Genomic DNA, 26,435 nt, shown 5'->3' with positions numbered 1-26,435 from the left:
TGAGCAGACAGCTAGGTGATGAATGCGGTCGTGCCTTTTGTCCTGACAAAAGGAGCTTCTCATTTTGACTGCCATTTTATCAACACCGCGGCTGAGTGCGTGTCTAAGCTTGTGTATGCACCAAGCTTTAATCCATCTGTCCTGTCACACTCACAGGGGCAGTGAACTCAGCTGTCTGGGTGTGTCTCTGGAATTTCAGCTCTCTGGAGCAAATGCTGTTGATCAGAAATAAAGAACACGAACCGTGAAAACTATTACATGTAAGTGATTGCGTAATGCAGACTGATGCTTGTTTGCCATATCAAGTGTCTTTATTGGGATGTAGACAGTTGTTGTCAAGCACAAACACAACATCTCTTAAATAAAATTCAATTTAAGGGTCTGTATGACATAAAAGTGCAAATACAATATTGTCAAGTTGTCATATCTAGATTACTGTTGACTTTCTAATGAAATGTGCTCTGAGATTCGTGTTTTTATATGTATTGGAGGCGTAAAAGCCTAATATTACAATATAGCAATAAAGTCAAAATAATACACACATTTTTCCTTTTATTAAAATGCATTTAAAACGCTTTGTTCGTGCCCTTTATTCCAATTTAACCAATTAAAACTAATACCATAACGTCATCAAACTACGACCGGAAGCACTCCGAAGACGTCCTCTCTGTGGGACAAATTTGTTTACATCATGGCGGCGGTGGATTTCAGAGGTAGCTAAATCACCGGTTTAATATTTGTTAGACAGCTATTTCCGTGTTTTTATTTTTTGCCGTTGTGATATTTGATAAAACGACAATTTATGTGTTTTATCTGAACACTTGAGATAAAGCTGCTGTCTGTATTTGCCGTTGGCGTGTTATTTATTACAGCTAGAAGCTAACGTTAGCAACGATTAGCATCTCCGCTTTCATTAGCATGTAGGCTAATTTAGCTAATGCTGGCTGGCTGCCAGAGTGCTCGATAAAGCAACGAATTTGAGGCCACATTTAGATTCCAGTAATGTTGCTGGTCGAAGAGGGTTTGAATGAAGTTATAGAAAAAATTCGATAACACTAAGGTCATTGAGAGCTCCGTTATTGTTAACTAACGTTACCGACAACTGAAAGCAGAGACGTTGGCAATGAAATTGCAATCACTAATAGATGTTATTCTTTATGTCAGTGTTTTTTATTTGAACGTGATACTGATATCAAACCGGAATACTTTCAACTAGGGTTGCAGCGATATACTGGTTCCAGGGTATGCCATGATATCAAAGTTGACGGTTTTCATACCATGTACATTTTCTTATCGACGATATTGACAGAAAGAATTGCAACTTCATGTTGAATCTCACCTTTATTTTAGCTATTTTCAAAGGGGAGACTATTTACACATACTAGTATTAACAAAATGGTTTCAAGCTTCAGTTATAGTAATAAAACGTTTGTTTAACTGATACTAACACTTCCATTTTCATCCCTTTAAGAGTCATTCTGACTGATAATAACACACATTTTGTAATACCATGATACCAGGAAACTGCAATATTTTCTGAGACGGTTATCAGACCGTGAAAATCTCATACCGTCGCAACCTTATTTTCAACCGACAACAACAGCAAGAAACTCAGAAGCATAGACGTGCAAAGCAAGATTCGACTTAATCTTGTTCTGTCATTAGTAATTTGTCCAGATATTTACAAATAAACAAAAAAGAGTTAAAAAAAAAAAACTAAAGGCCAAGCTTTAACAAAGTAAGGCAAATTTATGGTCTTAATATGTTGACATGCTGTTCTATAGTGTCGTTTTAATTTTTACCAGTAACCTGTCTATGTGAGTGTTTTATAATGTAGATGTTGCACCTTTCAGTTTGCACCATAGTTGAGCCAAATACTCAGATTAAACGAGTACAGATAATGTACTTTATACGAATCTGAGTAAAATGTGTCAATATCTGTACTCCTGATGAAGGGAAATCCTCATTTGAGTCCCTGTGTTTTATCTTTTACTCCTTTGTTAAAAAATGACCTGAAGCTCAAGGTTCTGATCAACCCATATCAGGCTTGAATTAAACACTTCCAATTAGGTCCCACCCACTTTCAACTTAGACTCCACCCACATTCAATCTAAAGTCCACACATTTTTGAGTACATGTACAGATACAGATAATTTAGTTGGTTAAACAATAACAGATACAGATAATGGTGTGCTTGCTCATCCCTAGTTTGCAGCTAAGTGTTAGCTGTTTTTTGTATCTTTTGCACCCAGGATGCACAATAATATCAGCATGTCATCAATTTCGGCCGATATTGGCCTTAAAATGAATTACCAGAATCGCCGAAAATGCTTTTCTTATTTTGTACAATAAAATAATATTGCATACATTGAAAAGTATTGTATTTCATGTCTCCATCTGCTGGTGGGCCATCACAATAAGAGCATACATGTATAATATGATGTTAATTCCACTAAAGAAGAGACTTGAGGGTCACTAGAATTAGGTGGGGAAAAAGTGGATATGTTGATATCGGTATTGTTATCAGCCGAATGAGTTGTTGTATATCAGCATATCAGATATCGGCAGAAAATCCAGTATTATGCATCCCTATTTTGCTCCCCCTCGGTCAGCTAGTCTTTGTATTTTGCACCTTACTGTCATTCAGTTCTGTATTGAATTTATGTTTGGTATATGTTGTTTTGGGGTTTTTTGCTATACATTTGCGTTTTTGCTATGCTGTTTTCGTTCTTGTATATTGCACGCTCTGTATTGGCATTCCTCTAACTTTGTGTTGCAACTACTGCAAAGCAATTTCTCTCTGGATAAATAAAGCTCTATCTTATATTGTTTTGGGGGGTTAAGCTATTCTGAGATGCATACTCAGGTCTCACAGTCTTGATGGCAAAGTCCTGACTCAAGTTGTCTTTTATCAACATTGGAAAACAGAGCCACACATTATAACCTGTGGCTGTGATATTGAGGAACAATACTGCCTGCTTCATCCATGTCTTAAAAGTGTTCAGCAAAATCCCAACATCATTGTGAACTTCACATGTAACCACTGTAAATTTACTAAAATTGACCAGCCCTCAGCATCAGACATTTATTACATTTTTCATCCAATTTGCAGACAACCTTCTGGGGATATCCTGGGTGGACAGCGGCTGGGTGCCGATTCTGAACCCTGGAAATGTATTGGATTACTTCTCTGAGAGAAGTAACCCCTTCTATGACCGAACCTGCAATAATGAGGTAGTGAAGATGCAGCGGCTCACCCTGGAACATCTGAAGTAAGTTTGTCTTGCACAACTCATCTGGTGTTACTAAATAACTAAATATTAATGCACATAAATAAAAACAAATGAAGTGTCACATTGAGCTTAGATTGGTATCAGCTCAAAGAAGATACTGAATGCAAGTTAATTAGCATACAGAGCTCGAACAAAACCGAATAAAACACTCAGATATAGTAGTTACAACAACTTGTTCTGTTTTTAAGGTTGGAAATGAATCTTCAGCACAGAGCTGTAGTACTGAGTGACATTTGCAAAACTAAAATTAAACCTTGTTTCTGTGTATTTTTCAGTCAGATGGTGGGAGTGGAGTACATCCTTCTTCATGCTCAGGAGCCCATTCTTTATATAATCAGGAAACAACAGAGGCAGTCACCAACACAAGGTGAGCAGTGTAGCGTAGTATGTTTATTTTATTTGAGTGCAAGTAATTAGATTGTGATTATATGAGCTCATACTCATGGCTGTCACAGGAATGTCAACATACACACAATCTTTCTTATCGCCTCTTCCACTTTCTGTTTTCACCCTCCAGTGATTCCCTTGGCCGACTACTACATCATAGCAGGAGTGGTGTATCAGGCCCCAGACCTGGGAACAGTTATCAGCTCCAGAGCGGTGAGAATTTCTAATTCGATCCTATAAAATGCACCTGGGACAGAGTTTTATCAAGGCTGTCGGAGGATTCAGTTTGATAACACAGAAATCACATCTGTTTTAGCTTTCTGCTGTCCATGGAATCCAGTCTGCTTTTGATGAGGCCATGTCTTACTGCCGCTATCACCCATCTAAAGGATACTGGTGGCACTTCAAGGACCAGGAGGAGAGAGGTATGGTTTCAGCAGTTCATTTATATTTACAGTGGAGACATCTGGGTGGTAGTTTTATCAGCAGTTCCTGTAACGACTTCACAGATATTAAAACAACAAATCGTGAAGACCCCAAGAACCCCGCAGTCCCAGAATGTTTATAATAGTGAGTACAAGTTTCATATGGTGATTTTGGCTCTTTTACAGAAAAAGCCAAACCCAAATCGAAGAAAAAAGAAGAACCGAGTTCACTGTTTCAGAGGCACCGTGTCGACACACTCCTTTTGGACCTCAGGTCAAAGTTTCCACCAACGTTTTACCAGGTACATGTTACACTAACAAAAACATTACTGCTGTCAAATTGTCTCAGTCTTTTGTTTTGAAATTTCCTATAATGTTAATGTGATTGCATCTTAGTAATACTGTTTTCCTCTCTGTAATTTCAGCCTAAGCCTGGCGAGAAGCCTATTCCAGGTATGACCTTTAAATAGTTGCGTTAAACTTAGATCCTAAAGTTGCATAATAAATGGAGTCTGTCTGTCTGTGGACATCAGTGATTAACACTGAAATGGTTATAAACAGGGCTGCAACTAGTGATCATTTTCATTGTCAATTAATCTGTCGATTCTTTTGTCAATGAATACTTAAGTTTTTGGTCTCTAAAATGTCAGAAAATGGTGAAAAATGTTAATCAGTGTTTCTCAAAGCCCAATGATGATGTTCTCAATTTTTTTTTGACCACAACCCAAGGATGTTTAATTTACTGTCATAAAGGAGAAAAGAAACCAGAAAATAATCACATTTAAAATGCTAAAATCAGTGTATTTTGATTTTTTTTTTTAAAAATAATTCATTTTTTAAATTTATTTAATCGGTCAAATCTGAAATAAACAACCACACTGTTATTGGTACTGTTACTGTCATTGGAACATATCTACAGGCACCTGGTAGCTACATATTCTTATAACCCTTATGGTAATTTAGCGTCCACAGTGGTACAACTAAACACCACATTGTTACAGTTAAACAGACATATTACAAACTAAAAAAGCCTGCCCAAGACCTCTCAAAGCTTTCATCTTCATTGCTGACCCTAACGTGTTCGTATGACACAATTTCTAACATAGATTCCCTCAATTTTTCAAAATCTGGAGGTGATGTACTCTTTCAGAAGCAGCTGTGACAACGCCTACATTTATCAAAACACGGTCATATTTTGATAGATGCGACGATTTTGTTTATTCCCCCCTAAGGCATAAAGTTGGTGATTTAGGAACCAACCACTTCCCTATGTGAGCCACAACTTTTTCCCAAAATGGTTTAACCAGTTTACATTCCCAGATTACATGTAGAAATGTTTGTGTTTCCATCTGACATTTCCAACATACCCATCCTGTACAAGTTAGAAGGAGTAAAGTAAAAGATATGAATTCATTTATACTGAGTAAATTTCCCCCTTGCCTCCTTTATATATTTCCCAGTATTTGATAGTTTTGTCGACCGTTCCTCACTGCTTAATTGACTTTTTTTTTCTTAAAAAAATTGCTCAAACCAATTAATCAATCAAAACATTAGTTGGTAATTAATTTAATAGTTGACAACTAATAGATTCATCATTGCAGCTCTAGTTGTAAATGAGGTTATGTTCTTTGATTCAGATTCTGCCTGTCTATGGTTATGCATTTTCATTGTGTGTGCACTTGTGGTATTCCTACACTAACCTTTGGTCTATGCGTGACTGGTAGCGCTAATATAACATTGATTTTACATTGAGAAATTTAAGATAGATAGATACAGATGCATGTAAAAGTAGATAGGATAAGATAGGGTAATCCTTTGTTTGTCCTATACCAAGGAAATTTGCAACATTACAGCAGCAGAGGGACAGAGTGCCAACAGGAAGCATCAGTAGAACAGTAGAAGAGAACAATACAAAAAACACAAAGCAATATAATGAAGAAGCATCAGAGAGACAGACAGACGGTGTTCAGATATTTGATGCTCAATATTAACCAAATCCACAGCTCTTCCTTTAACTGCATGCTCTTGTGTTACAGTTGAGGTGAAGAAAGAGCCTGAACCTCCTGCAGAGGCTGTCAAACAGGAGGAAAGGGAACCAGCCACAAAGTCCTCCGCCCCGGCTCCACCAAGCAAACCGCCTCCTGAGAAGAGAGCAAGGTTACAGTGATAGTCGTCCTCCACGTGGCGAGGAAACGTAACGTCCTACAGCACCGACTGAAAGAACAGCTTTGGAGTATTTTTATTCCTTCTCCAAATTTGCAACATCGTCCGCCACTCTGCTCATTTGATCAGTTTACAGGAAGCTAAGAATGAACTGGCACACAAAGTGTCAGTGGTTTGTCTCAGTGCCAGGACTCCTTTTACACTGTAACCTTAGTCTTGCACATGTAATGGGTTTGGCATCATGGACGCTTCAGGCAGCTGTGGGACCAGCAGGGGTTAACGGCCTGATGTCAGCAGGCATTTAGCAGTATTCTCACTAAGGATGAGGTCTTTTTTCTCGATGATAAGCTGACATCAGCATCAGTGTCGGTTTACTGTTGACATCAGCGTAATATTTGTGTTGTAGTGACTTCACAGGACAGTTTAATTCCTGGTCTGCAGGGTGATGTGTCGTAATGCATCATCTCATCTGAAGAGCAAAAAGCTTTTTGACACGAGCACCTCTCTTTGATTACAAACACTTTGATCTGTTTTTTGTAAGGAATACTTTTGTGTGTTTTGTATTAAAATGTATCAGAGACTGTTTCCTGATGTGTCGGATTGTTCTCGTCTAGTAACAGTGTTGAGTCCTGCTTGATCACAGTTTTTCCTCATGATTTAAACTAAATATCATCTAAGATATATTGGATATGTAGCTGAGTCATTATCAATGTCTCATAACTCAAGACATTTCTATCAGCATTACTCAGTACTGCTGCTCTGCTGTCATGTCTACCTGCCCTCAGCGCCCTGTAGTGCCTTACCACACACATCAGACATGATGACTTCGTACAGTTACTCAAGTTCTGTATTTAAATACAAGCTAGAGTCACAGATGTGCAGTGAGTGCAGTGGTTACTTACCTTGTTGGCTTGTGACCTTTCCAAAAAAACTGTAGTTAGGGCCCTTGTCACATCTCAGATGTCTACATGATGTTAGCATTATCACCAAATAGACCTTTCCCTTCTTAACTTCTCAGATGGTTTCGTATAAAGATAAGTTAGAACTGTATTTATCTTAAGGGGAAATTTCTGTGCAACAGTTGCAATACATAGCTAGAAGAGTGAAGATACAAAGAGTGGAATATACAAACTATATGCAGTATATAAAAACTAGATAACAGTAAGGTGCAAAATATAAAAATTAGACAACAGTAAGATGCAAAATATAACATTAAGGTGCAAAATATTAAAAGAATGAGGTGCAAAATATAAAAAGATAACAGTAAGATGTAAAATATTTAATAACAGTAACGTACGAAATATTTAAAAAAAAATAGTTAAGGTGCAAAATATAAAAGATGACAGTAAGGTGCAAAATATTGAAATTAGATAGTAAGATGTAAAATGTGATAACCTATAAGTGCAAAATACAAAAGTAATGTGCTAAGTATAAAGACTAGATAACAGTAAGATGCAAAATATATATTAAATAACAGTTACATACAAAACATAACAGTAAGGTATAAAATATCTAATAAATATAGATAATAAGGTGCAAAATATAAAAATTAGATAAAGTGCAAAATATAACACTAAGGTGCAAAATATTTAATAAAAATAGATAAGGTGCAAAATATAACATTAAGGTGCAAAATATTTAATGAAAATAGATAATACAGTGCAAAATATAAAAATTAGATAACCTTAAAGTGCAAAATATAACACTAAGGTGCAAAATATTTGATACAAATAGATAATGCGGTGAAAAATATTTAATAAAAATAGATAATAAGGTGCAAAATATAACATTAAGGTGCAAAATATTTAATGAAAATAGATAATAAGGTGCAAAGTATAACATTAAGGTGCAAAATATTTACTGAAAATAGATAATAAGATGCAAAATATAACATTAAGGTGCAAAATATTTACTGAAAATAGATAATAAGGTGCAAAGTATAACATTAAGGTGCAAAATATTTACTGAAAATAGATAAGATGCAAAATATAACAGTAAAGTGCAAAGTATAAAGCCTAGATATATAACATGTATGTAAGGTGCAATCCAATATATATGATTAAAAAAAATAAAAACTAAAGAGGTAAAATGATCCAACATTACACAAAAACAAGATAAGAGAAAGGTTTGAAAAATAAGAAAATGAAAACAAATGTCTGCTGCAGAACTTTTGTCTATTGTCATCTCCTCTCACATCAGAACCTACATCTGCAACTGTACAATGTCACGTACACACTGAAGAATACTTTTACTTTATATACTTCTGTATTGTCCTCTGGATGCAGGACTTTGACCTGTAATTAAGTATTTTCACACTGCTGTAATGGTGCTTAAGATTCAGAGTGCTTCTGCTATAAAAGGACATAAATTGAGCAGAAAATGAGTTTGAAATGACACAATGTGACCAGCAGGTGGCGCCATTTGGTCACGTTTGATCCCTGCTCCTAATTGGCTAATGGTACGTTTTATTTCATGCATTTGTGTCCTCAGCCATCATCAGTGTGTTGAGTCATGTCTCAGTCAAACATGTACAGTCACACGGAAAATATGAGTTCACATCATAGAGAGGAAGCGGGCAACAAAAATGGTGGAGACAAAGCAACCAGTGGTGTTTTATTTATATATATATTTAGTGTATTGGTGTAAACAGTAGCTGTTGTTCTACTTCATTCGGATGCCACGAAGAAGAAGTTTCGCGCAGGGCGTGGTGGGATAGGAGTCTCCTCGGTGGAGGACTGCGAACAGTGCCCCAGCTGGCTGGCTAGCAGCAGAGAAGATGGCTGCAGAGGGGATTCTCAGGCCAGTGTCTGAAAACAGAGCACCGTTTGTCATGTTCAGCGACGACTAGCCAGCGTGTCACCCCGGTTGTTCCGTCGCTCGGTTCCGCTCGGATTCGTCGGAGGGGACAAAACAACATGGGGTCGCAGACTCTCCAGATCCTGAGGCAGGGGGTCTGGGCTTCAGTCACAGGCGGATGGTACTACGACCCCGATCAGAATACATTCGTCAACGCTTTACACCTCTACATCTGGCTGTTCCTGCTATGTTTCCCCTTCACTCTCTACATGGTGAGCCTCGTTGTCTTTTTCACTCCTTTTTTACTCTTTTATTTGTGTTTTTATCTCAACTGTTGACACCGTAAGTTCCCAAAAACCCAAGTGTCCGTTAGGTTAGCTGCCACAGGATACTAACGGTCGGTCTCGGTCTATTATCTGGAGCGGAGACAATGTAACGTCCCATTAAACTAACGAAACGTAACGAGATATTTTCACCACACTCAAAATATTTTACAAAACCAAAAGGTTGTCGCGGTAACACACAGATGAAGCACATTTAGACAGCAAAAATGGCAAAATAATCCTTAAATGGCTGCCCTGTGGAGTGCACTATCCACCACATAGATTGGACCGGACTGCTCTTTTGTTTAAATTCAGTGTTTATCACAGTGATGCAGTTTAAGATCCGTCAGGATATTACCAGTCGATTACACCGTGCCAGGCTGTAATCAGTGAATTTAATTCCCCCACCCCCCTCTTTATCTAGTTGTTTTCCTCCTGTCGGTAGTGATTTGCGGTATCACCAGTTTTCAGGAGCTACCAGCTGTGACTGCAAGAGCACAGCTGACAAGGATGTAATCTGGCAACTGTAATGTCCAAGGAACACACTCAGTGGACTGGCTGCTGTTGGCTCACTTCATTTATCACAAGGTGTCTTTGTGTTAGTCTGAACTGTCTCAGGACCTGACACCTCAACTTAAAGTCCACTTGTGAATATATTTGTGTGTCAGACACAAGCTGCAGAGCAAGTTACAAATGTGTGTGAATGATTGTGTTGCTGCACACACATCTCTATATCTCTACAAGTGTAATCAGGTCAGGAAATGGCGGTTTGCTATGCATACTAGTAACTTCTATATCTAGAAGCTGATGTTTCAAACCGGTTTGTGGTTTCTGTTCTATTCCTGGAGTGGAAATACGCTGGTCAGCTCTGTGGTTTATATTGAGCCACAGGTTTGAGCGCTGCTGCTGTTCCTAATAACTGCAAACAGATGCAGCAGCAGGGTTGGGGGGGGTATCTCAAGGACAACAGAGACAACGCAGGAGATGGAGCTCAGACACCTTGTGGTAAACAAACAGGTGACAGCCTCCCTCCCTCAGCAGCGTCACTATTAAAAGAGGCATTAAAACTGTAATTGAATGCTGTAGTTTTTTGAAAGGCTGCCAGTGTGTGTCGTAAATGATGGGGACGATGGGTGAGATAACGCATTTAATACTTCTAGCAGCTGTGTTTAGAGGAGATAAGTTGGATGCAGGAGCAGTGGCGTCACTAGAAATGTTTCGCAGGGGTGACAGGGTGAGCCAAAAAGCCATAACTGAATACACTTATACTGTTTCAGTATATAGGCTTGTTGAAAACTGTGTCAATATGGAGCATTAAGGATTCACACACTGATATACTTTGTTTTTTATTTAACAGTTAATCAACTCAACTTTAAATATGTCACCTTTCACACAAACATGCAGCCCAAAGTGCTTCACATGGCAAAATAGCAATGACAAAGACACATAACAACAAAATATTAACAAACTAACAAAAAAGATGATTAAAATTCCATAGAATAAAAAGAGAGTAAATTAATGAATACTTTATAAGAAAAATAAACAGAAGACATAAAAAAAACACAGTAAAAAACAATTGTTAAAACCTAAAAATCAAGACTGTAATGTTACCCAACATTTAAAGCCATATTAAAAAGATACGTCTTTAATGTACGTTTTAAAATACAGAGAGAGCTTTAGCCATGCTAATATCCAGAGGTAGTGAATCCTATAGTTTAGGAGCGTAAAGAAAGAAAGCACTCTCACCTGTACTTTTGTGGGACACATGAGGGATGTTTAAAAGTAAAGCAGTGGACGACCTCAGTGATCTCTTAATAATGTCACTAATTGTCTGATGTGCATAGACTAATACTTGTACAGTAACATTTTGAGTTCCACAACAATCCTTTTTAATGGGTTATGTATCTGTACATGTGTCAGGGGATTTATTTTTCCATCAGATTGGCTTGTTTTCCCTTTTTTCTATAAAGGACAAATATACAGCTTTAATTTTAAGGAATGCTTTCCTCCCCAACAAGCTATGCCACATAATTGGTACCAATGGATGCCTTGGGTTGTCTAGTTTTACAAGATACCACTACCTGCCATCTATCAATCCATTTTCAGCCGCTTATCCGGGGCTGGGTCACGGGGGCAGCAGGCCGAGCAAATCACCCCAGACGTCCCTCTCCCCAGCAACACTTTCCAGCTCCTCCTGGGCGACCTCAAGGTGTTCCCAGGCCAGATGAGATATATAATCCCTCCAGTGTGTTCTGGATCTGCCCCTCTAACGGGAGGCGCCCAGGAGGCATCCTGATCAGATGCCCAAACCACCTCAACTGACCCCTTTCAATATGAAGGAGCAGCGGCTCTACTCCGAGCTCCCTCTGGATGTCCGAGCTCCTTTCCCTATCTCTAAGGCTGAGCCCAGACACCCTGTGGAGGAAACTCATTTCAGCCGCTTGTACCTTCAATCTCATCACTACCTTTGCGCTAGCTTTAAAAATGACCACATAAACAGCCTCTTAAAGGGATAGTGCACCCAAAAATGAAAATTCAGCCATTATCTACTCACCCATATGCCGACGGAGGCCCTGGTGAAGTTTTAGAGTCCTCACATCCCTTGCGGAGATCAGCGGGTGGAACGGCTAGCACACCTAATGGTAGACAGCGCCCCAGACTAACGTCCAAGAACACAAAATTGAATCCACAGAGTATCTCCATACTGCTCATCCATAGTGATCCAAGTGTGCTGCAGCCGCGGCATAAAAAGTTGTTTGGAAAAACGTCATATGAACTCTGTTTTTAGCCTCACTGTAGCCTGTAGCTCTGACTGTTTCTCTGTGCTCTGCGCTCAAGTGTGCGTGCCTGTGCGAGACCAGCGAAAGCATGAACTTTGCTCACCTGTGTTTACATCACGTGATACGTGCACCGCAGGGAGGGACAACAGTAACCACAGTAGCTAAAAGATAATTTGCACTATGGTCTTTTAGCAAAGGACAGTCCAACATGTCTGAAGACTTTGAAATTGAGGAGGAACAGCATTTCTTTGTTGAACCGTATTTGTTTGAGCCCGAGTATATGGACGAAACTCAGGCTACTGAACGAAGCAGCCGCCGCAGCTCATGAGCCTAACCCTCAGCCAGCCGCAGAATACCGGCGTTGAGCACTGGAAACCTGGTGGTGTAGTTGTTTCAAATGCAAAGCAATGCCAACGGATGAGGAAAGTCTTTGCTGCTCGGACTGGGAATTGGTGATGCCTGCACTTGGGAATCTGGACATCAGTACTGACAAGACTGCTGCTCTTCAGAGATCACCGATCACTCTGAGCATGCGCACATGTGAGCGCAGAGCACGGAGAAGCAGTCAGAGCTACAGGCTACAGTGAGGCTAAAAACAGAGTTCATATGACGTTTTTCCAAACAACTTTTTATGTCGCGGCTTCAGCACACTTGGATCACTATGGATGAGCAGTATGGAGATACTCTGTGGATTCAATTTTGTGTTCTTGGACGTTAGTCTGGGGCGCCGTCTACCATTAGGTGTGCTAGCTGCTCCACCCGCTGATCTCCACAAGGGATGTGAGGACTCTAAAACTTCACCAGGGCCTCCGTCGGCATATGGGTGAGTAGATAATGGCTGAATTTTCATTTTTGGGTGCACTATCCCTTTAAAGGCAGTGATATCGACCTCTAATTATTTTGGTCTGGGTTGGCCAGTGAGGAGGGGCAGCAGTTGTACTGGGGGGTCATGGACACCCCCGCGAGCCCCTCTTTGGGGCGCCACCGTGCAGGACTTGGTTGCAGTTGGGTGCAGTAGTTGGTCGCAGCTCCTCATGACCAAATGTCCTTCAGCAAGACATTTTTAAACTGTCCTCCTGCTGTCTTGTTTCGTTTTATTTTATTTCGTTTTATTTACACACATGAAACATTTTTAAAAGATACAGTAAATCAGTGGTTCCCAACTGGTGGGTCGTGGTCCAAAAGTGGGTCGCGGGTCCGTTCTAAATGGACCACAAGTAACTCATGAACGTGTCGAGTTTGTAAAAAACACACTTCATTTTGAAGTACAGTGAATTTCTGGGTCAAGTTTTTATTTTGAAGTGCTGTTTCCTGCTGTAGAGTGAGTGAATGACCGCTGTTTGACAGAGACAGCAAACTAGCTCGACAACATGGCCAAACGCAAGTATGATTTTGAATATATTAAACCTTGTGGACCTTGAACAGCGTCATTCTGCAGGCAGCATTTTACAGGAAAGAATTACAGCTATGTAATGTACAATATTTGTATTTATTCGTCAATAATTTTAGACATTTATTGTCATTTTAGAGACAAAATGTTCATGATATCAGTTAGAGGTTTTGAAAAATGCATTTCTCCTTCTTTTTGATCGTATCTTGAGTTTCATTGTCAAGAAGAGCAAAATAATCTTGGACAACGACAATAATATGTCCTTACAATATCAGTCCTTGGCCCCTGAGATAAATAAAATGAAATATACAGTCAGCATCATCCTGATCCCTCTACAGTGTCAGAGTCCCTCTATAAACTAACTTACGCTTCTCTCCATCTCATCCCAGGCCCTGCAACCAACCATGGTGATCGTGGGAATCTACTGTGGTGTTATTGCTGCCATGTTCCTGCTGCTGAAGACGGTGAACTACCGTCTCCATCATGCCCTGGATGAGGGGGAGGTGGTGGAGCACCAGGCCAAGGAGAGTCAGGGCAGCAGAGGTGGCACTGAGGGGGCTAACGATGGCGGTGTCACCCGTCGGGAGGACAGCAATGGCCCGGGGTAAGTTCACGTCTTCCGCGGCCCGATGATGGACATTGATATCTGGAGATGTAGGACAAAGACGCTCCAGGAGTGTGACTAAGCTGCTCAGATGATGAGGCAGACACAGTAAGGCAGTGTAGGAGTGTTGTGTGTCAGCGAGGGGACGTCATGCTTCCTGATCAATGATGGTCATAGAGTCACAATGGAGCGTGGCTATGGAGTCATTTAAAGGTGATGTCATCTGGAGTTGTCTTATCAGGGCTGAGGTCAAAGGTCGAGTCCTTTACCACCCAGCTGCTACAAGAAGGATCAATATGTCACTTTAAAGGCTTCCTGATAGAACGAGTCAAGCCAAGCTGCAACAAATCAATTTATAGACGTGCCTGCAGAGAGAGGTAGTAAACACAACAGATGTTTCAGCCTGAGTCTAAATTATTGAATGATTGATGAATATTGATGACTCTGGTGATTTCACAATGAATAAACACAGGTGTGGTTAAATATAGGTGACCGCAGCTGGTTGTGCTGGTTGCTTGCCCAAAATCTCTGTGTGGCAATTTTAAAAAGTTCAATTGGAGTGCTGTCCTAGTCGTTCTTTTTATTATCTAATTAAAGATCCAGAACCAAGTCATGAAGGTCTAATTGTAGGTTGAGCATATTGTGTCTTATTTCTTAGCACACTCTCAAGAGGCGCGTCTTGCCCAAATTGTCCGTAGGGCAATATAAAAAGTCAGATTGGAGTGAAAGCCTTGTATTTCCTTTAAGTTAAATTACTTTCAGGGTGCTTTCAGAACTAGAGTTGTCTTGCTTTCGTGTGAATCAGGGACTGATTTTGTTCCAAAGTTGTATAATTGCCTAGAGCTGGTTCTTGTTCTCACGGCAGCATTTACAAGCGGACCAGATCAAATGCCTTGTGTAAGAAAGCTGCTCTTGATTGGTCAGAATTTCCATGTGGGAAAAATCCAGGAAGTAAAGCAAACGTTGAAGAAGAGTACACTTGCAAGATAAATGTGACACTTTCTAATGTCACAATGGAGGGACAACTACGCAGGTTGATTTTAGCGCTGCTCATCGTGGACTATATTGCTGTCATTGTTCATTTTAGTCAAACCATACAGTTTGAAAACGAGGCGCGGCTCCAACTAGAAAACAATGTTTTGATGCATTGGATGTGCTGAATGTGCATATTAAGGCAGTACAGGAGGAGGTGCACATTAATAATCCTCCAGGACTGTAACATGCTCATGTTTAACCCAAACAATGTGTCATGTGACTGCAGTTGCTTCAGATCCAGGTTGAAACACCTTCTCACCACAAACCGCACCAGAGTTTGTTTGTAACCAGACTGAGACCACCTCTTCAAGAAGGTCTTGGTCCGGTTGTTTTGGTGCGCACCTGAGTGTGATTGCTGTGTTCACACCTGCCCAAACGAACCGCACTGAGGGGGCAAATGATCTTGAGTTCGATTGAACGGAACCAAACAGGGCAGGTGTGAAAGCACCCTTAGAGAGGTTGAGTGCAGCAGAAATGAGTCCTGAAACCTGGAATTGATTTAGCATTGTAGCACTCCGGGTTCCCTCATCTCAAAATCAGTGGGTTTTCACAAGCTGGTGGGTTAACACAAGCTTAAAAGACTTTGACGATTTGTTCTCCAACATAATATGCATGAGTAAAAACACCACTTGTGAATTCTGAAGCTTTTATGTGTCTTAAAGAAGGCGGTTGCTTCCAGACTCACTAAATGAGACGAGAGCGTCATCCTGCAGAACACTGCTTTACAGCCTCGTTGTGGTGGCAATTGTTAAGTCATGTGACCGTGGTGTAGTTCATTTATAGCCTAACGTTAGCTTGTTACTTCTGGTGATTGCATTTACACTTCTAAAGACATAATAGTGGTGTTCATTTGTGAAGATTATCTTGCTGAACAAAATGTTGAAGTATCATAAATGTTTGCCTCAGAGTTTATTTTCTGCAGTCATCCAAAATCCAGTGGAAAAGTCCCATCAGCTTTTTGTCGAGGGAACCAGGGCGATGTTTACTTCTTGGTTGGCCTACAAATAAACGTCATCCCTGCAGCACTCTGTAAATCTGTCCACACTGTGGCTTGTGCGAAGATGTGTGTTGTCGAGCTTTGTTTTAAAATGCATCACAAAATTATTGCTGAGAGCCTATCTGAACTACATTAATCATACTTAAAGATGCCCTGCTGAGTTTTCTTGGAAACAGCGTTTCTGTTTACTTTCACTGTTACTCACCAAACACATTGTTTGAATTCTTGAAGCCTAACAAACATGTGCAATTCATTTCCTCCTGATAAAACCATTTCAGAGCCGATTTTTTTGTTATGAAACCTGCATTGTTTACATTCATGTCTGCTAGCTAGCAGTGATTTCTGCTGGAGCACTGCTGTGTTTCTCGGTGCATCACAGACACTTGTAGCCCAGTGATATACTGTAGTGTGAAACAGTTGGCAGAAACGTGCATCAAGTCACCCACATTCATGTCTGGGCCCACTCACAGAGACATCCCTCCAGGGACCTGCTCGTGGTCACAAACTCCACAGGGTACTAATAAGTAAATTTCTTTTTCAGTTGTAAGTGTGAACCTTTCCGAATATACAGCTAGTTTTTCAATTATGCCAACTTTTTTATGTTCTGCTCTGCTGCCGTGGTGCTATACCTTATGTCCCAGTGAGTGTGTGTGTGTGCAGACACATGAATATCAACTCTTATAATTACATGATAGGACTTGTTATAGGTACTTCTTATGCCACATGTTCCTTTGCAGAGTTGATGATCTAACAATTAATGCAATAAGGTGCTCCAAAATTTAAATATCTAGATAGGGGAAAAACTTAAACACATGTTTTTCCTCTTACCTGTATTGCTATTTATCAGTCTAGATAGTTTTGGTGTGAGTTGCCAAGGGTTGGAGATATCAGCTGTGGAGATGTCTGCCTTCTCTCCAGTATTGTGGAGCTAGATGGCTTGTGGTGCTCAAAGCGCCCAAAAAATACAACAGCAATGTCTCTTTCCAGAAATCATGACCCTGTTACTCAAGATAATCCACAGACCTTGTTGTGAGCAGCTTCATGTAGGAACTATTTTCTTTCTACCGAACTACACCCATCAGCCGTATCACCACACAGAAGGACGAGTACATCTACTCATGGACAAGAAGCTCATGCTCATGACAGTGTGAGATGTAAACATTAACAGCGTCCTCCTTGGCTGAGCTGTAACGTTAGCTAGCTCAGTGGTAGCAGTAGATGCACTCTTCCTTCTGCGTGGTGATGGAGTTGACAGGTGTAGTTTGGTAGGAAGAAAATAGTTCCTACATGAAACTGCTCACAACAAGGTCTATGGATTATCTTGAGTAACCAGGTCATGATTTCTGGAAAGAGACATTGCTGTTGAGTTTTTCAAATGTATTTTTTCTGCACTGTGAGCACCACAAGCTGAGTGCCATCTAGTTCCATTATATTAGGGAGCAGGCAGATGTGTCCAACACTGTGCAACTCACACCAAAACAATCCAGATTGATAAAAAGCACCACAGGAAGTAAGATGAAAACTGTCCCTTTAAGGCTATGTATGGTGACAGTGAAATATATTCTAATTAATACTTCAGTTAAGGTAATTAATGAGCTCATTAGTGTGAGTGTTATGTTTAGCATGGTTGAACAATAACATAAACAACTCATTATTAATTGCACAAGTTGAGAAAGTAATTTACATCCACTGTGTCATCAGTCACCATGAAATAAAGATTACTGTCACGTGTTAAAAAGTACAGATTCTATGTTACCTCCCTCTGAATGCCAGGCGTCATCCTTTTTTTTTCCTAATGAAGAGTTTTAGCTCTCATTCAGAAGAAACAAAAGCCAGCAAGCTTCCAGCGTTTTACTGCCCATGACTCGAAGACGTGACTCATATTCACATTCCAGAGGGAGTGCTTAGCAGGACGCTGAGAGAGGGGAAAGGCAACGGGAAGAAGAAGAAGGAGAGCTCTCGACCACAGGGGCAGTCGCAGTCGCAGCTTTGCCCACACATCTGGCATTACATTCCAGGTTGTGTGAGTTTACAGTAGAGCCGACGAGCCGAGCTGAAGTTGATTAAGGTGTTTTTGCACCGCCGCCCACTCATTTTCCCCTCAGTGCTCCTTTTTCCAGTCTCCGCTCATGCGCTCCGCACGTTGCAGTTCATTACTCGGAGTGTTTGTGTTGTGGTTTGACCCGTTATGAAACATTTTTGGCATATGGAAATGATTTATAGACGGTCCTGGCAAGTTGTTTGTTTCGACATACCAGCTGGTTAAAACAAGCACGTCCGGGCTAAATATAGGCCTGGAGAAAAGCTACATGGATGCTTTCAACTGTTTTTGTGCCCTCAGTTGATTTTTAAAACTCACATAAAGGGCCTGTTCAATAAAGCTACATGATTTGTTTTGCCCTAAATTTAGTCAGGTGTCCAGATTAAAGGGAGGGATGTACAGTAAATAGAACAGAGCCAACTGTACATATGAATCAAACAAGATGAATGTCACTTTTCATCTGTACCATCTGTTTAAATTTAAGAGAGGAAGTACACTGTGCCTGTTCTGGTAATACAAGTGTATGCATGTGTGTGTGTGTGTTCCTGCACAGGGATCCTGGAGGGGGTATTGAGATGGCAGACTTCATCAGGCAAGAGACTCCACCAGTGGACTGCAGCTCCAGGAACTCCTATATTGGATTGGAGTCTAACCAGCAGGTAAGCAGAGCACTGGCCTGCTGCACACTGTGTACAGCACTGGGCTGAGTATAAGATAATAAGACGATGATGAGTATGAGGCCCAACCCCCGCCTGATGACATTTATTTCTTGTCCTCAAATTCAAGATAACCCATTTATTTTCAAATGTAATTTACTGGGAAGAAACACAATCTAATATTCAGGCCAACCCTGAATTTACTGTCAGGAACTGTTTGGTTTCGGTTTACTGTCACACTGTACATCTTTTCTGAACTATAAGTGAGGTCGTGTACTGTCACAGCTCACACCAGTTCAGTCTGTGTTTGAAATTACTCCCTGTTTAATATAGTCTAGAAAATGATTGACAGTCAGTGTAAATTATTAATTCATAGTTAAAGTCATAACCAAGACAATGGTGTCACAAAATCCAAGTTCGAAGATTTTTTATTGTCACTGTAAAATGACCAGCAGATCAATCCATTTTTCAAATAATTACTACCATATAGTGCATTTTATTTATAGTTATTGTTTGAGTGTCCAAATTAGGGATGGGCATGAGAATTCACGTACTCAGTTTGGACATCCGTATTCGTTCAACAGATAGAGTAATCAATTTTTTTGATGCTTTTTGTTGTTGTGTTAAAGGTCAGGTTGCAAAACTATCTGGTCACATGTGCAGGCCTTCAGTCAGTCAGAGACCCAACTGCAAACTTTAGATTTTAAAATACAGCAGGAGTGCAATATTGTAGGTCATAGTTCAGATTCTCAAGCTGGTCAAGAAAATCAGACCCATGCAGGACCTTAATGGGGATTGACTCTCTTTTTGGCCAGCCTCAAGTGGCCATTCGAGGAACTGCAGTTTTTGGCATTTCTGTGTTGGCTTCATTTTTCAGGCCAGAGATTGCCTTATAATGGTCATGTGCTTCAGGCTCACTACTGCAAGTGGCATTATTTTTTCTCCCAAGCACTCTCAGCGCATAGTCCCATCCTACTGTGCTGTCATTGGCTAGTAGTAACTGTAACCATGACCTCTGTGCATTAACCACCTCCGACCCTTAATTTAATTTAATTTGATATTTTATTTATTTATTTTTTCGTGAGTACTCGATAATAACTTAATGTGATTACTTGAATATGGAAATTGCTTAAAAGGCCAATCCCTAGTCCACGTTCTGAGTGTGTCCTAAAGTGCCCTAAAAAACTCAGTGCCCTAAAAAAGTAATACCTATGGCATGTACACTGCTCTCTGCTAAAAATCCTGCGACACAATGCTATGACTTGTCTCTTGACTCTTGGTGCAAAAATTACAGCTGTGCCCCACTACAACACCCTGTTATATGGGGAGTGATGAGTGTGAACGAGGGAGTGATTGCCAACACAGCCTAACTGTCTTTTGAAATACTGCATACAGCCTCAATTAATTTGAGAAAACATAAGATATACTTAGTGATTAAAACATTCAGGTTTTGTGTCTTGGTTAATAAAAACAGAGTCCTAAAAGTACTGATTTAGTTTCAGAGATTGTATGCATTATTGTGCGAATAAATGTGTGTTTGCTTTTCAAGAAAATTGTGTCCATGTATCAAACTGAACTTCATCTGATTCATCCAAAGCCAGTTTATTCACAACATAGTTTTGTAAACCACTGCTTGTGTCACAAGTGTTAAATGATCAGTGAACGTTTGCTACATAGTACAGGGAATAATCTTTAATATTCCCACAAAAAAATGCCATCAGCTTTTAAACGTCCTCTCATTTTATTGTAACAAGTACAGTGCTTACTGTAACCCAGCTAAGGTGCCCACAAACAGCTTAGACAAACCTAAGGTGCACAAGTCCAGGTCTGCAGCTGACGTTTGTTATTGCAGGACCAAAGGAAGGACTTGTTTGTGTGTGTTTCATTAGGTATGATCCTCACATAGCTCGCTGTCAGCTGATATCTCGTTAAATATTCAAAGTTATTTCACTGTTTTATTCTGGAGATATATTTAACCTCTGAATCCCCATGGGTGCCGTGCTCCACGTCTTTGTACTGTGTGTCCTTGAGTCGCTAATCAGCCGGCATGTTCCTCTCAGCTGCTGTGTAGGGAGTTGGAAGGGGAGCCAAAACTTTTCTCTGTGATGACAGTGAAGAGGTGCCGGCTGTTTGTAACAAACAAACAGGGTCTTCTTTTCTTCTTTTGGATGTTGAAATCTCTAATGATCACACACCTTGTCACTTTGCCTTTAATGAACATTTTACTCCCGAAACTTGATTTGTGATATCTTGATCATCTTTTTCAAAAGGCAAATGGCTTAACATGTCTTTTTGTTCAAATTTCAGATTGCATCCACACATGGAAGAGCAACAGTAGCCAAAGGTAACTACGACTACCTTGTCATGTATACTGAAAGCATGTGCCAAGTCATTAAAGTGATACAGAGATGCTGTATGAGGCAATGTAGTGCACAGCATGTGCCACCGGAGGTCAGTCTCTACTGGTGGAACAGGCAGCAGGCAACTATGAGTGGTGGGGATAAGGTTACAGGACAAAGGAAAAGAAAGCTGTCAACAACCGCAGAGAGTTTATTTTGACCAAACCAGAAATGGTGATTGTTGGGAGAGTGGAAAGACTAAACAAGGCAGTTTTGGTGTTATGAGGTGTGTTTTGGATGACTTAACAAGGTAGTTAAATTAGTTTTAGTTTGGTGAAAGAGAGAAACTTGAATTCAGAAGGTGTACGGTTGCATTTTTCTCTTTAGTAAGGAAAATAGGTGAAAGAATATTTCCTTTTCGGCATTTTGTGAGCTTATTTTGTGTATTTATTAGGGTGAAAAAGCTACGGAAACTTGTGGAACTTAGCAAACACCAAGTTCAAACTCATCTTAAGCCCAGTTCAGACCAAAGATTCACGACGGGACGAAACCGTCTTAAACCGTTGCAGAGAAAAGTTGCAGTGGTGTGAAGTGGCCAGTCTGAGCTCGACTCAAACCGGCTGTCGGTGTAACCTGCAACTCCGCTGGTCACATTGCCAGTGGTTGGTTTTCAAGCAAAAGGCCGGTCACCTGTTTCTACAGCCAATCAGCTTGTAGTGAAGTCTGCTGATCAATTCAAAATGACCGCAGATGGCGTGTTTGCTTGCTGCAGCAGGTTCTCCGTCCCTGTCCTCATATGTGCTGGTGTCAGACGGTGGGTCACTGCTGCTGCTCGCTCTATGTGCTGTATGCCCCCAACACACACACACATTGTCACTGACACACTTACTTATATTGTGGTGTATTTATTATAAATACAGTCCATCTGATGGTCGCTTTGTTTCTGTTTTCACCTTTCATCACTACTACAAATGCAGCTGTAGCCAGTATCTCACTATCATTATCCTCATTCATATTCTAAGAAGTTACAAATTTTATTCAGCCACAAAATAAGCTGAAAAGCTGAAAAGCTGCAAACAGAACAAAAACATGGAGAGTTGTTGCATAGAGATGATACACTGTCTCATCTAGTTGCACTGGTGTGAACCGGCAGGTTTTTAGAACACTGCAGAACGGCATACTGCAAGTAGTTGTCTGTTTCAACTTGTCTCATCACAAATCTTTGGTCTGAACTGGGCTTTAGGGTGGGGCTGGGGGGATGGGGGTGCAACACCTTTGCAAATGTATCAGCAAGGGCCGGTTGTTAGGCTGGCTGTGGCTGGTTGGCAAAATGTAATGATTCGCACAACCCAAGACAGTGTCACACATGCTTTGTGACTTGTGTCACCAGCTGCTTGGCTTTAAAGTTTTCTTTTTTAACACAAATACCTCTGTATACCGTATACCCCAGTGAAATGTCAGGAAGGTATTAAAAAATAGATACTGCCTAAGCCCATGCCAAATCCCTGTCCTCTGTGCCAATGCAACATCTGACTTGTGACAAGCACTCCTCAGTTGGTTTTTTACAGTCTTGTTTGTGAGCCTGTGGTGCATTTTCTTTCAGTGGGATCACCACATCGCTAACCATGATCACCCCAGCTGCTCAGGAGATGTAGTCTGACTCAGCATTACCGTGACCTCACCAGTCAAACCAAGATGAGGCAGCTTTAGACAGCCACTGCTGAGTTTGACAAAACAAAAAAAAGTAATACACTCTAAGACCCAGCATGGGAGTCGTTCTCCAGGAGCTCTTTATTGGAAAACTGAGAAGAAGACAATAAATGAACTTGTAGCTTTGCTCCGGGTCCATTGTACTGATTGTTAGAGCGAGGCGGCTGCGTCGTCTGAATAATTCAGCGAGTCTGTTCGATGCCATTCTAATTAGCTGGCAGTTTGTGATGACAGGAAATGGTCGGAAGTGGGACAAGGGCTCTGCTGGGGTTTAGCTTTTTAATCTTCTTCCCTTTAAGGATTCCATCTACTCAGACTGTCCATCACAAACTCCCAGGAAGTATCAGCGAGTGAGACTTGCAGGATTTGAGAAACACTGATTGCAAAGAACAGTTATGTCTTTGTTCAAAGGTTATCCAGGGTTTCAAGGAATCTATTTAGAAGAGCTCTCAGAAGTAGTGATTCTGGGAAGGAGACGGGTATCTGTTACTTTATCCTCTGTAGAAGCTAGCTATGTGTGGGTGTTCAGGGTTAGTGCGTGTGAATGTTTTAATAATTGATCAAGATGTCATCTTTTAATTGCTTTCTTCCTGTCTTCGCAGGAGATGTGGGAAAGACTTCAGATGACATCAGTCTGACTCTTGTCGAGAGCTGCAGCCATGACCATGGTACAGTAAATATGCATAGCATTCACATACAAACAAAAAGCCTCCTCGTGTTACTGGCTGTGACGTCTCAAAACGGTCCTAATGTTTGTTTTCTTTGTGTCCATCTAGATCTGCTATCAGACACAAAGATGTACTGCCTTGTTCCCAATGACTCCTTCGCCTCCTTGCAGCCGTCAACCTCCTTGTGTCCTTCAGAGCTGTCCAGAGAGCCTGCTGATCTCTGTAATTCTGCTGCTTATCACTTCAGCCTGTCGCACTCCTCTTGTGACACAGAGGTGACCACTCACGCATCCATGCAATCTCAGAGCTACAGGAAGGAGCTCCGTTCTCGGGGCCTGCCTCGGACCTCTAGCTCAGCAGGCTCTGCTTTCCCTGATCCGTGTCTACCAGACTTTGCTCTGTACCCTCCACCCAGGAGAGGTGGCCTTGACCCTGTGTGTGAGCTGGAAGCCGCCAGACCACACAGGTCAGGGATATGTGGCAGAGAGGCGGCCGAGCGGCTGTACCAGCAGGACCAAGCTGTCCCCTCCACCTCGGGGATAGAGTGTTACAGGCACAAAGAATCACGCAGAGTCGCCCGCTCAGCCTCCAGGGAGGCGGGGGAAGGTAGCTCAGGGCTGTACCAGGTGGACGTGGGTGGCAGTGGGAAAGGCTCTGGTGGAGGAGGAAAGTCCCAGGGTGGGGAGCGCAGTGCTGATAGCCTGAGGAGCTTGAGTACTCGCAGTAGTGGCTCCACAGAGAGCTACTGCAGTGGCACAGACAGGGACACCAACAGCACTGTCAGCAGCTTTCACAGTGAACAGACCAGCTCGACACATGTGGAGAGCCTGTTCTCACTTTCAGGGGATGAGCGTGTACGGGACAGAGGAGATGCTGTATCTGCTCCTGCAGACGGCAGGACTTCTAGCCTCGGCAGTGTCAGCTCTCGAGGTCTCAGTAACCTTCCTTCCAGGGAGGCCAATAAAAACCCTCATGCCAATGAGCTGACTGCTAAACAACCTGCTGACACACTGTCCTCTGCACCCCAAGAGCTGGTAGAACCTGGCAGGTGCCAGGAAGAGCCTGGCATCAGGACCAATGCTGATGGCTCGACAGGTGTAGCTGCCACGGAGCAGGAGCAGGTGAAAGACGACAGTCAACCAAAGTCAGCCAACAATGTTCAGAGGACTTCCTCCCTGTCAACGGGGCGCAGTGGACGCCGGCGGACTGGCAAAAAAAGGGCAAGCAGCTTCGATGCCAGCCGTCACAGGGACTACATGTCTCTGCGTGGCATGGCCAAGCCTTGTAGTGCTGTGTTTACTGGGGGTGGAGAGGAGGACTCCAGTGATCACAGTGAACTCAGTTGTGCCTCCAGTCTCCACTCCACCCACCACCTAAGCACAGACAGCTCATCTAGCACCACTTCCCGCTCCTGCCACTCACCAGAGGGCTGCTACCGGGCCCTGAAAGCCAAGCACACTGCATCCAATGCAGCCGCCTCCTCCTCCTCCTCCACAGTAAAAGCTGCGGCAGGATCTGAGGCAGGAGCACGACCCGAAGGGAAGCGGCGCACCTCCCGCCGTACCCCCAGCACAGGCAGCGCCAAAACACATGCCAGAGTGTTGAGTTTGGACAGTGGTACGGCAGCCTGCCTTAACGATCCCAGCCGCCTCGGAGCTCCAGCTGGGCCCCGGCCCCTCACCACCTCCAAGTCGGACCTGGAAGCCAAAGAAGGGGAAGTCCTGGATGCGGCATCCCTGCTGGGTCGGGCCTCCCAGCTGGAATCAGTGACCCGCTCCAGAAACAGTCTGCCCAATCAGGCAGCTTTCACTGAGCCTCAGGATGCCACTGCTGCTTCCCTGCGGGGTATGTACCACACACAGCGCTCTGACATACTGTACACATCGCATTCTATCTGGTTTACTACTAGTGTTTGATGACTCGTCCACACTGTGCAGTCTCTGAAGTGCATCACAAGAAGTGTTTTGTCCAACCTTAACCATATTTTACAGAGCTGATTACTTCACTTGTTTCGATTTACACTCTCTTTTGTGACTTCTCAGCAGAACTGTATTACACTGATATGGTCCCAGACAGTACTATAGGCTCTATTGTTAGTCTGCTTTTGTTATTTTTGCGTGCTTTGCAGCTTTAGATTATTTATGTGGAGACTGAGTGATGCTTGTGTATTGGACATTAACTGGAAACCATATATCATGCTCATTTTACGGGATAGCTGGCTCCTGGGCTGTTAGCAGGAGCATTAGGATAGAAGTGACAAAAGTGAGACTGTTTTGGGTGTAGTCCTCCAGACATTAGGCTTGCTTCATTATTGCCTTTTGTGTACGTGTGTTTGGGGCTGCATAAGAGATGCTGTCTGCCCTTGCTCATTCAGTGTAACCATGGTGAGTTTCCATGGAGTGACAATTCTGACCCGAGCTTAGTGTGTCTTGTGTAGATCACTATTAGCATGATGGCACAGTGTGTGCTTTGTGCTGAGGTTAGGCAAACAGCAGCTCTCTTATTAGTGTCATACACACCAAGTCACACAGACAGCCCCTCCCCCACATGCTTCGTTTCTTGGTTCTTGTTTTTTGGTTCCACAATGTTGTCGTTGATTGTTTCCTAACTTTCTACAGTGTGTTCACCTCCTGGGAGGCAGGATGTGTCTGGGCATGTCATCTGTTGGCTGGTTTCATAATTAGTGTGTGATTCCTGCTGTCCGGATTTGTGTTAACCTGACTCGAAGCTGTCATGGTCACAGTCAGCTCCATGTGGGGGCGTTCATTAGTAGAATCTAGCGTAGCTGATTGATTTATAGTATGTTTGACTGGACTTGAAGTTTAGTG

At 41.8% G+C, this 26,435-nt stretch overlaps 2 protein-coding genes across 3 annotated transcripts in view; both read left to right on the top strand.

The window, feature by feature from the left end:
- Positions 1-635: 635 nt before the first annotated feature.
- Positions 636-6,956, top strand: med6 (mediator complex subunit 6). Its single transcript, XM_049595827.1, has 8 exons — positions 636-713; positions 3,113-3,272; positions 3,569-3,660; positions 3,811-3,893; positions 3,997-4,105; positions 4,292-4,407; positions 4,531-4,558; positions 6,142-6,956. The coding sequence occupies exons 1-8, from the start codon at positions 692-694 to the stop codon at positions 6,270-6,272; spliced, it is 741 nt and encodes a 246-aa protein (XP_049451784.1). The 5' UTR covers positions 636-691; the 3' UTR covers positions 6,273-6,956.
- Positions 6,957-8,787: 1,831 nt separating this feature from the next.
- pcnx1 (pecanex 1) overlaps positions 8,788-26,435 on the top strand; it is a 57,219-nt gene continuing 39,571 nt past the window's right edge. For both annotated transcript variants that reach the window (XM_049595806.1, XM_049595805.1), the window contains exons 1-6: positions 8,788-9,336; positions 13,947-14,161; positions 18,788-18,893; positions 21,198-21,234; positions 23,542-23,607; positions 23,716-25,452. In XM_049595806.1, coding sequence (XP_049451763.1) covers positions 9,184-9,336; positions 13,947-14,161; positions 18,788-18,893; positions 21,198-21,234; positions 23,542-23,607; positions 23,716-25,452 — 2,314 coding nt within the window. In that variant the 5' untranslated portion in view covers positions 8,788-9,183. The remainder of the gene's footprint in view (positions 9,337-13,946; positions 14,162-18,787; positions 18,894-21,197; positions 21,235-23,541; positions 23,608-23,715; positions 25,453-26,435) is intronic.

This window comes from Epinephelus fuscoguttatus, linkage group LG14 (assembly GCF_011397635.1).
Source record: "Epinephelus fuscoguttatus linkage group LG14, E.fuscoguttatus.final_Chr_v1".
NCBI lineage: Eukaryota > Metazoa > Chordata > Actinopteri > Perciformes > Serranidae > Epinephelus > Epinephelus fuscoguttatus.
Note: the sequence above shows the minus strand (reverse complement) of the source record. Positions and strands in the feature narration are given on the sequence as shown.